General features: G+C 36.6%; 1 protein-coding gene across 1 annotated transcript; it reads right to left on the bottom strand.

Annotated features, from left to right (window-relative positions):
- Window positions 1–822: 822 nt before the first annotated feature.
- Window positions 823–11,457, bottom strand: LOC135654073 (calcium-dependent protein kinase 26-like). The gene is made up of 7 exons (XM_065175558.1): window positions 10,615–11,457; window positions 6,035–6,178; window positions 5,807–5,959; window positions 4,622–4,737; window positions 3,068–3,235; window positions 1,765–1,989; window positions 823–1,103 (listed from the first exon to the last, which is right to left on the bottom strand). The coding sequence occupies exons 1-7, from the start codon at window positions 11,321–11,323 to the stop codon at window positions 981–983; spliced, it is 1,638 nt and encodes a 545-aa protein (XP_065031630.1). The 5' UTR covers window positions 11,324–11,457; the 3' UTR covers window positions 823–980.
- Between the last annotated feature and the right edge of the window lie 242 nt (window positions 11,458–11,699).

Genomic DNA, 11,699 nt, shown 5'->3' with positions numbered 1-11,699 from the left:
GCCGTGTCTCGCTGCATCATCGCCATCACCGAGTTGGTGACACTTGTGAGATTGTTTGAGTGGGGATCACATCTCCCGGAGGAAGAGGGACTCTGCACCTGCATGGGTTTGTGTGATCTTAATTAATACCCAAATAATAGAAGACAAGAATGAAGCAAGCACAAATTTTCTTTTTATTCTAGCCATGATTTCCCCCAACAAGCTCGAAGAAATCCTTGGGAAATGATGCAGCCATTCACAGCACACGGCTGGTGGTCATGGAGGTAATCTTTGGAGAACACAAGTGCAGATAAGAAAGCAGAATCCCAGGTTGAAGAACTGCAGGAAAGATCAAACTCTAATCAGAGAGCAGAAAGCTTCGACAAGCAAGCAATGAATAATTTTACAGGTTTCAACATCACTGATGCTTGGGATTATTTTTGGTAACAATCCTAATACATTTAAGAGCTGTGCCCTGATGATTAAGGTCATGCACCTTCAGATTCCATTCTGGAGTACAATAATCACACTGTGGAACAAAACCATCATAGTGTTGCCAAGAGAAAACAGTTGAGAAGGGCATTATTCGACAATGATAAATGCCAGAAAATGACATGCTAAAGAAAAAACAAACAGAAGAATGATGAACAATAAAAAAGCTACATACACAAAGTACAAGAGAGGCCAAGACAAGGATGATAATTATCTCTTTTTTCTGGAGGAACTAAGAAGACAAAAAAAAAAGGTAGCAAAACTTGTTCTGAACTCCCAATAGGGTGTGAGGCCTTCTCTTGTTTTTTTTCTTTGGAAAGTAGAGAGGATGACGATTTATGTTGTCCATAATTTCCATAACTTCCAGTTTAATTTTAATAAATACGGCAAGTCCTCAAATTCTTCAGCAAATGCTGTTTCCATATTCATTTCACAAACCAAACACAATAAAGGGCAACAAAAACAAGTAAATAACCACTTTCGAGCGGAAACTGTACACACTAAAATTTTCAATAAGTTCCCGGTGCATCCCTCATGCTTACATTTAAACTGTTCCGCATTGTCCTTCTACCCACTCCCATTGTGCCCTTCAGCATCATAGCAACAAATTCGCCGTAGTCAATACGACCATCCTGCACCGTGAAAAGAACTCCCGTGAAAAGAACTTCAGTTTAAAAACATATGTTTATATTTTATTCTGTGGAGATTTAGACAACATGCAACACTCACTAAAGTTGGCACAAGCTCAAGCATATGATGACACAGAACTATTCCCACAAGGATTTCAAGTGAAACCAAAATCACTCAAATATAGAAACAATAATAATGACCCAGAAAATAAGTAATCTGGCATGATTCTTTGTGAACGCTTGAAAGCAATCCAGTCATTTTATAATTGATGAAATCCCAGCTAAACTACATTACTACAAGACAGTTACATAGAAACATACTAAAAGAAATCTTAGGAATCAGCAGCTCGAGTCACAATGAACAATTCAGTTCACATAGAATAAATCATTTGCATTGCACTTAAATCAAGGTTTAGATATTGTAAGCTTCTTTGTAAAGATGTTGTACTCCATCATGGGTTTAGAATACGATGTTATAACGTTTGGTCATGGTTAATGGAAACATCAGACAAAGATTATTTCATAAACTGGCTGGAAAAACAATAAAAAACAAAAATCAGACAGGGTTTTGAAGAGTAGGCTTAAAATCAGGTTTGATTAACAAAAGAAGCATAATTTCTGTTTCTACCCAATCTAATTGAAGCACATGGAAGATATTACTTACATTATCCTGATCCACTTCTTTAATAATATCTTCAAGGAAAGCATCGGTCATATTATGCTCTTTACAAGCTTGCTGAAGCTCGTCAACTGTGATATAGCCACTACTGTCCTTGTCAAAATATGAAAAAGCTGCCACCAAATGTTCTTCGCGTTCCAATTTGTTGAGATGTACTGTCGCAGCAATAAATTCACCATAGTCGATGGTACCACTGTTGTCCACATCAGCCTAAAACCATTTTAACATGTCAATGACACGGTGCAAAGACAGTTTTTTTAAACAATCATGAACCTCTGTAAGCTGAAATTTAATTTCAAACTGAATGGACCTAACTTCTAGGAACTACAGCGAAGACTTCTTAGAAATAAATCAGGCAACCCATTATAGCATCAATATGTCAAATGTGATTTATAACTTGCAAGTTATTTAGTGTGCAATTTCAGCTATGTGCTCAAGAAAGCGAATGAGGACATAAATTTAGAGATTTTATGGCATCCCAGTATATCAAGCTTTATCCAAATAATTATTTTTCATTAGCCTGTCATGTTTCAGAATCTAAATGATGCTATGCAGTTATTCAAAGTGGGTTCAAGTCAGATTTCAGTGGAGTGTTTGCTTTATAGTTGGTGGAAGAAACAGAATAGTCAAGACATAACACCTACATCCGAACATGAAGGATGGTTCAATTAAATATGAACATGAAGAAAGTAGAAAGGTTTCAATAAGCAACAGAAAGACTAAATTCATCTCCTGAAGTGAAAATGCAAGTTGCCACATATTTTGCAGTTAATTCAGGGAGATACTATGTGCCATGCAAACAAATAAGCCTGAATGGTATGAAAGCCATGTTGAAGGTACCATGTAACATGCCATTTGATAATGGAGAGAAGCTTTACAAACAGTCTAGATCACAACAAAAGATTTACATCTCTAGGCAAAAGAGGATATATTTTTGAATTAAAACATCAACAAAGTCCAAATACTTCCACCAAATATCACTTTGATTGTGACATTTATTTTAATCCTTGCCAATGTGACAGGTTGATATGAATTCAGACTCTAATTTTTATCATGACAATTTTATCAGCAAAAACTAAATCATATCTGCCACAACAAAGCAGGATTGCTTTTGACCCACAACAAAAACTAAACCATATCAGCAAAAGCTTCAAATAAAGAATGAAGTTTCTTCAGATAATGAGAAATTATTGCATATCTATAACGTGCAATAATCTAAACCATACTTTGATCTATGCATAAGCAGTCTTCAAAATAAACCAATACATTTGAAGGTACGTTGTCTTACAGCTTCCATAAGATCCCGAATCTCTGTATCCTTCATAGTAGAACCATATCTTCTCAAACCTGCTTTAAGCTCATCAAACGTAATTGACCCACTGTTGTCCGTGTCCATTGCCTTGAACATTTCTTTTAATCCAGCAATCTCCTCCTCTGAAAGGCTTTCAGCTATAACCTGAAAGTGGTAGAGCAAACTTTTTTGCTAAAGCAATTATAATATACTCGTCACCGTAATAAAAGTGGCAATTTAAATGAAACTTATAGCATCTCTAGCAGATAAATTGTTTTCTTCTTTTCCGTTTTTCTTTAAATGCTTAACAACATTTAAAGAGTAAATTGGGTACAAACATGACCATGCCAAGAAAATAATAAAATCAATACAGAATGTCAAACTATGAAGACGATCCAGATTTCTTGTCAATTTTGCTTCAACAGATTGCATTTTGTCAGCGCTTCTTTTTAATTTTAATCATCATGATGATTGAAGGGTATTGGAAAGGTGGTCTGTATGCCAAATGTTTGTGATTGTCCAGGCTTAAATGCAAAAATCAACTCTTTGGGTTGTATGAGGAGACATGTAACTTTTGACCACAAGAACATATATAGAATTCCTCGTATAACTTGGTGCCTAAAGAACAGAAGCACTAATTGGTACTTGCTGCCCAGTTAAAGCAATTCAGAGCAGAACAAGAAAAGCTTATGCCTAGACAAACAATGGTAGTGATATGATGGACCAAAATATCCCATGACTAAATAAATGATGCAACCAAGGATCAACAAGAGCTACAAAACCATCCATTTGTAGATGTGAGATAGGCACTGGGTGCTTGACTCGGATAAGAAAAGATCACTCACAAGTTTAGAATAAAAAAGTATTCAACAAATATTATTTCATTTATGAGTGAACCAGCAGTAGTTATCATCTTAATATCAAATATTATTTGTTCCAACCACGTAGCTTTCCAGGAACAATATGCATTAGAAAGGTGAACAATACTATAATAACTTCTAGCCTTAAGATATTAAACTCCATATCCACAAGCAACAACAGTATGATTACTGGCGAATACAAGGATACCGTTATATGATCGTTTAGCAATGACATCCACTTCACAAATTGGCATCATTACCATTGTTATTATTAGATTGCTTGATGTCAAAGAATTTAAAAGCTAAGGACAAAAACCTCCTAATGTGGGGTGACCTACAATTAAGTGCAACAAAAGATCTTGCCTAATAAGAAAAGATGTTACATGAAAAATGACAATCCTATGATCAGCAGGAACTACATTGTTTTCCCACTTCTATATAGCATATTAGCACCAAAGACCTGCAGTTGGCCTGATACAGCGTAAGCCCATGTTACACCATTGCTCTGAGATAAGCAGAATGAGGTGATATGGTCTATGTGAGAATAATCTTTTGACACTAAAATAAAGCAAACATTTATGGGATATCAAAAAAGTAGTAGCCAGTGAGAACAGATCTCTCAGAAAATTCACAAAGTAGAAATACTTTTCCATTTAACACATCTTCCACAAATTTAAAGCTGTGTACTCACTCGCAAAGCCATCTTCTTTAACTTGTTCATTGCTGAAAAGTTTTTGAGGCGAGAGAGGACTGCTGGATCAAGGGCTCGATCAGGAGCAACTCCATGATCACAGATCCAGGGATGACCTGAGCACACACAAATAATAAGAATGAGCCATGATCTTATTGATACAATGAATTTGACAGGTATTAAACTTGGCAACAAGTTCCAGACTTTTGTGACCACAATCCTTTTACTCCTAAACTAGCATTTTGCTTGCCAACCTTACTACGGCTAGGTCAGATTTATACTGAAGTACCAACAGGATCCAGTAAAATGCAGTTTGCATATGAAAAAACTGCATGCAGATAGCCAAGATAATCCTTTCATAGAATGCCTAGTTCCTTCAAGAAAGATGATTTAAGTATACAATTGCCTTCAATAAGACAAAGAAGAAAAGTGATGATTACTAAACGATAACTATGGTACTCCATGCACTCAAACAACCAACGGATGGAAAATAGACTGTTCTGCCCTAAGCCCGCTCAGGGGATCGTGTTTGCAGTGCTCTAGCATTCATGTGGAAAAGAAGGGTCATCTCTAAAACATGACCTAGTCAATGGGTGATAATGGATGAGATCCCAATCTAGAAGTTATTTTGGATCAATATAAGAATTGTGCCAGAGAAAGATTTTTCATAGTGCAGTTTGCTATGCTTTTTTGCCATCCTCACTAAGTTGTTCATCATTTCAGGTTCTCACCTAAGAATGAAGTGAGCCTCTAAGCTTGTTCTAGCTTAGTAATAATCATTGACAAGAAGCAACTATAAAGAACAAAAATGTGAAACTATCAATACTTGTAGTGCTCCAGAATTCATGTAAAACAAAAGGGTTATTTTGAGAAACATAAATGTGCTAATAGATGGTGAACAAAGCATTGTCTTATGCACAAATCCTCCAGAGAGTGTCTATTAGACATTTTTATGTTATTAGAAAACCCATTATGTCGGCTTCTTGTGCAACATATTATGGCATAGAAGAGTTATGTTCTACATAAAAACATATTTTTTCACTAAATCCTCTCATAATAAAATTATTAAGCAACATTATTGCACAAAAATATGTAAATGCATAAATATCATGCTCAAACTGCATATTTTAAGTTCCTCCAAATGAACATCAAACATTAATAATGATGAACTACGATGTCACATACATAGTACTTGATGGGCGGTCAAGCGTTCCGAAGGAGTAGAGCAAAGCATTTTTCTTATAAGATCCTTGGCACTTTCGGAGATCAAAGGCCAAGGATCCAAATCGAAATCAATTACTCCCTTCAAAATTGCATCAAATATTCCTTGCTGTGTTTCTGAAATTTAGATAATTAGCTTCAGTTATTTCTCTTGATATTAAAAAAATGAACACAAGGACATCAAGGTCATACCAGCCCAAAAAGGTGGCACACCACTCAAGAGTATGTATAATATAACACCAGCAGTCCACACATCAGCTTCTGGTCCATAGTTCTTGCATAGTACTTCAGGAGCAACATAGTATGGGCTTCCGACCACATCAGTAAAAATTTGATCTGAAATATACATGAAAACCAAGTTAAATGTTTCCAGTTACAAAGAATCGGAAGTTGATAAGGCAAGCAATAAGATTATCTAAAGGACAAATATAGTGAAATAATATATCAAGTGATGTGAGACCAAGAATACTTGTTGGGCTCCAAAAATGGCAGTCATACAATACATCTCAAGAATTGAATTAGCTTAACATATTGATCTTTAAAGGTTTCAAAGTCTTGAGAATGCCAATATCAATGTAATAATATAACAAATAAATGGTTGTGCTCTGCTTACTTTTTCATTTTAGATTGGAAAATGGAGAATTGAGTCATCTAAAAATCTTCAATGTGCATTGCAAACCAGTATAGGTCATGTAGCAACAATAGATTATATTAACATACAGCATGGAACTGTCATGCATATAATCAGCTTTTCACCATGCTTTTTATAGTAGCAACAATTAAGCCCTTAATGTAACACATAAGTAACTGTAACTCATACTAACCAGTTATGATCAAGAATTGAGGAAAGCATCCAGGAAGTAGTTATTCTTAGACAGATTCTATTAAAATACAAGAAGTAACTGTACCTTGTAACATATATTTTTGGTTTAGAATTAAAAAATAATATAACATGGTAATTTTTATCAAAATGTATATAGAATAGCTATGTGTAATTTTTTATTAGCTTCATCTTAAATTGTCACAACCCAGATTTTAAAAAAAATGAACCATCAACTTTGTTTACAGAAGATCCTTTTTTTTATCTTTGAATTCAAATTCTTGTCTTTACAATACTAAATATTTTTTTACTAAAAAAAAAATCACATCGTCTTGGTAAGACCATAAGTGATGAAAATTTCCTTCCAATCAAGCCTTAGATTTATTACAAAGTAATAGATTATTTTGAAAATAAATATAAGATAAAAACAAACCAACAACCACACATGCTGATAGGAACCTCTGAAAAATTATAAAAATAATCTTCAATATTCGTGAAACATATAAAAATGTTAACAATTTAATATGAAATATATTGATTTATTAAAAAGCTTATGTAACAAAAAAATAATGATAATTCTTATATAGTAAAAAAAAATCAAACATTAGTCATATGCAGCACATACATAACAGTCAGATAACAAAGACATGCATTACACCCAATGGTGTACTCTCCCAACAACGAATGAAGAGGCATACTCCGCAGAGTGGATTCCTCCCAACAACGAATGGAGAGAACTCATATCGCACTCCCAATAGCGAATAGATTGGTATCCCTCATCCGCCCAAGTGGGAATACGTTCCTCCCAACAACGAATGAAGGAACTGTCTAGCCGTCACGTCTAACGGCCAGCTAATCCTCGATGGGAATCACCTTATCTGTTTTCGGCAAGGATATATAAACAATCATAATCATTCATTTACATCCATTCATTCATACATACATCCAAGAAATAGTATGATAAAATATCATAAGGAACCATGCTTGATGTAAGATCTATTAAACTAAGTCCATTGGTGGCTCCTTTTATAGGTTGCACTTTCAACGTAGACCACTAGCATAATCACATATACTACATGGTAACGATTATATCAATATCATAAATTTAATATAAAAGAAATAGTAGAAAACCAATAATAATTTTCAAATGACAGATTCAAATAAAACTTTTAAGTTCATCAAATCATAAAAATATGAGACATCAATCTCTCAATAGTCCTCAATCAATTAGAACCCTACTTGGAATAGCCCAATTGACTTAAACCAAACTCAATTCAATTAGGACCTAACAGAATCAACCTTAAATCCCTATATAATCGATTTAGAATCACCCTAAACTAATCTAATTTAGATTTGATTAATTTTAATTAGATCAAATAGGTTTGAACTAGTCAAGTTGGTTTGAAATCGCCCTAAACAGACTTGAACCGGTCAAGCCTGTCTGATTCAGTCAATTAACGAGCTCAGACCAATAAAGGGAGAGGAAATTTGACTATATCGCATGGTACTAGCCCATATCGAACCGACCCACCTAAGTCTTGGATGGGTCATGTGTGTCGCACATGCCTGTCCCAAGTAACAGGTTGGGTTGAGATACAATAGTTGGATACATGAGTGATAATATGTCTAATGCCAATCGCATAATTAGGCGGGCCTAGCTTTGTGGGCTAGGTTAAGCCTCACCCACAAATTAAGCTGAGCCTTACTACTGAAATGTGCCACACTTGGCTCACAGGTTGGGTCGTGCCTATCCACATTGGTTGGGCCATACTTGACCACATAGGTTGGGTCATGCTTGACCACATAAGCTGGATTGTGCTTGACCACATGGGTTGCGTCGTACTTGGCTACATAGGTCGGGTCATACCTAACCACATGGGTTGGACCATACCTGACCACATGGGTTGGGTCATGCTTGGCCACATGAGCTGGATTGTATCTGGTTACATAGGTTGGGTCATGCCTAACTACATGGGTTGAGCCATACTTGAACACGGATCATGCCTAACTACATGGGTTGAACTATACCTAGCCACATGGGATGGATTATGCCTAACCACATGTGCTAGGCCATACCCGGTCACATAGGCTAGTTTGGTCAATCAACTTAACTCAAGTCAGACCCCCAATTTGACCCCTCTTATTAAATTAGATTTTAATATATTTAATTATTAAAGAGTAACTCAAATCTATAAATTAAACAATTTGGATTCATGATCTTAAATTTAAAACTAATTAAATTATATAAATTTAGACATAATTCATGAAACATAAATATATCTAATTAAATGAATTAGAACTATTATGTTAATCCAAAAATAATAATTTTAACAATTAAATCAAACTTAAAATTCATTGAAGCTTAAGAGGCCATTATAAATCAAATAATTATTCTAACATCACAAATCAATTATTATTATTTATTAATTATAAAATTTCGAAATTAAAATATTATTATGCATCATAAAATTCTAACAATCCTAGTATCAAAGAATAGAGGATCCTACCTCTCCTCGAGGATCATTTCCTCAGAAAATCCTTTCCTTAATCTTCCCACTTCCGAGCTTGGTGAGAAATTAGAGAGGGGGAGCCCCCCTTTACATAGAAGAAGATAAACTCTCTTCGAAAGGTAAGTAATGATTTAATTTTTATTTTTATTTGCTTTCACACATAAAGATAGAATTATAATATTTATTTCTTATGATTCACACACAAAAATGAATTTTGAACTATTTACTTCTTAAAAATCACATCACTCATTAGGAAATAAATCAATTAATATTTTAATTGATTGATAAAAAATTTAACTTATTCACATAATTAAAGAAATCAATTTTAATCATTTCCTTAATCATACTACACAAATAAGGAAGTTAATAATTTAAATAAGGGAGAAAATTTATCAGTGATTATACATAAAAAAAGTCCTGTTAGATTTCACTTGCCTCATTTACTAGGAATGAACACGATGAGCATTCTGTGTAAAGAAATGTATCAATTTTTTTTTTATGTTCACTAATAGATTTGATTTCCATAAGTCAGAGTTATTTGTCCACTAATTAATTCCTGCATTGGCATTAGAACATACCCTCCCTCTCTCCCATTTTTCTATTTGCATAAATGCATGTAAGAAAAGTCATTAAAGCACACAAATAAGCAGACATGTATATTTATACAGAACCTAGGGAATGTCTGATAAGCAGTAAGTGATGAAATTAGTCATCCCCTTCTATATTATCATTATAAATCAGGAATTTAAGCACCTCTTCTGGTTCAGAAAAAGGAAGAAAATGAAAGGTACTGGTACACTAATGCTTGCAAGATTCTAGAAATATCTAATGTACCTCAAGCTCAAATCTGGACAAAAGACATCTAAAAGGAAATCATGTGAAAGAATTGTTTCAGAATTGTTAAGGTAGATGGAGCAAATAAAGCAGTCACTACTGGTTCAGAATTGTTTTCTGTGAAAGAAGCAAAAGCAGAACCTAAATGCAATGACACTGGTTCTATGAGCAAAATCCAAACATGTTGTTAATTGTCCAAAGTGGGAAAGAAAGAAGCCCATCTTCCAACCCAGGTCTAGTGGTGACGTTCGCCGCTCCAATTGCGCTTAGAAACAGACGAAGAGAAGAATATGCACTTTTTCTTCGCTTCACTGACATTTTTTACCCGATCAGCTACATTGATGTGGAATTACAAGAACAGATATAACACAGATTGTTCGTACCAAAGAATAAAGCACGGAAAAGATCTAAGCAAGCGTCCAAGCTGTTGACTTTATACAAAAGATAACTGCAGTATCAATGAAAACCGCACCCGTTGAAAAGGGGAGCCAACAAAACACCACTTCTTCCGACCCAAAGCATAATCGAAGGATCAATATAAACTTGTAAACCGGCAAGCTTATTAGTCATTGGGACTGTCAGAGAAGGAAGCTTTCATCCCGTCTTACCTGGCTTGAAGAACACGGAGAGCCCAAAATCGATGGCCTTCAGGGAGGAGTCGTCGTCCTTATTCACCAACAAGAAATTCTCTGGCTTGAGGTCCCGGTGCATGACCCCGAGCGAGTGGCAGGCCTCCACGACCCCTACGATGACCCGGATGAGCTCGGCCGCCTTGCGCTCGCTGTAATGCCCCCTCTCGATGATCCGGTCGAACAGTTCCCCGCCGGCGCACAGCTCCATCACGATGTGCACATAGAGCGAGTCCTCGTACGCGCCCTTGATGGTGACGACGTTCTTGTGCCCGGACAGGTGGTGCATGATCTGGATCTCCCGCCGCACGTCCTCCACGTCCTCCTTGGAGATCAGCTTCCGCTTGGCGATGGACTTGCAGGCGTACTCCTTCCCGGTGGCAATCTCGGTGCAGAGGAACGTGGTGCCGAACTGCCCCTGCCCCAGCTTCCGCCCCACGAGGTAGAGGTCCCGGATGTTGGGCGTCTTGTGTCCGAGCACATAGTTGGCGTTGGGATCGACGCCCCGCCTCATGACGATGGCGGCGGGAGCGGCACCGGCGTCGCGCTGCTTCTGCGCCGGCTTCTTGGAAGTGTCGTCGGACACGGAGCTATCCTCGGAGCGCTTGGACGCCGGTCGCTCCCCGGGCTTGGAGAAGCTGTGGTTGTAGTACTTGCTTCCGAAGGATCCCCGGCACGAATTGCCCATCAAACCCTAGAAAGAAGATCGCATCGAGGGCCAACGATCTCGTCAAAAGTAGACGGCTTTCAATCTCCAGCACCCACTCCACAAATCGAACACAAAAGCGAGGAAAAGAGCTCCCTTTTCACAGTTTGGGGGAGGATAAATTGTCTTTCCTTTGTGATGCTTTCCCATTTATACCCCTTCGAAGTTTCCAACAAATTCTCTCAAATATTTACATCCTCTGCCCTATTTTTCTCCCATATCCAATTGAAGGAAAAATTTGGAGGGAAATATACGTAATTTGACTTGGATGAAAGCAATGTGGTGTGGTTCGAGTTCGGATGCGGCGGACTTTGTGGTTCTAATCGATTTGGGCCTTCGCCAAATTGGATTAGGTCTT

Source organism: Musa acuminata, chromosome BXJ1-4 (genome assembly GCF_036884655.1).
Source record: "Musa acuminata AAA Group cultivar baxijiao chromosome BXJ1-4, Cavendish_Baxijiao_AAA, whole genome shotgun sequence".
Taxonomy (NCBI): Eukaryota; Viridiplantae; Streptophyta; class Magnoliopsida; order Zingiberales; family Musaceae; genus Musa; species Musa acuminata.
Note: the sequence above shows the minus strand (reverse complement) of the source record. Positions and strands in the feature narration are given on the sequence as shown.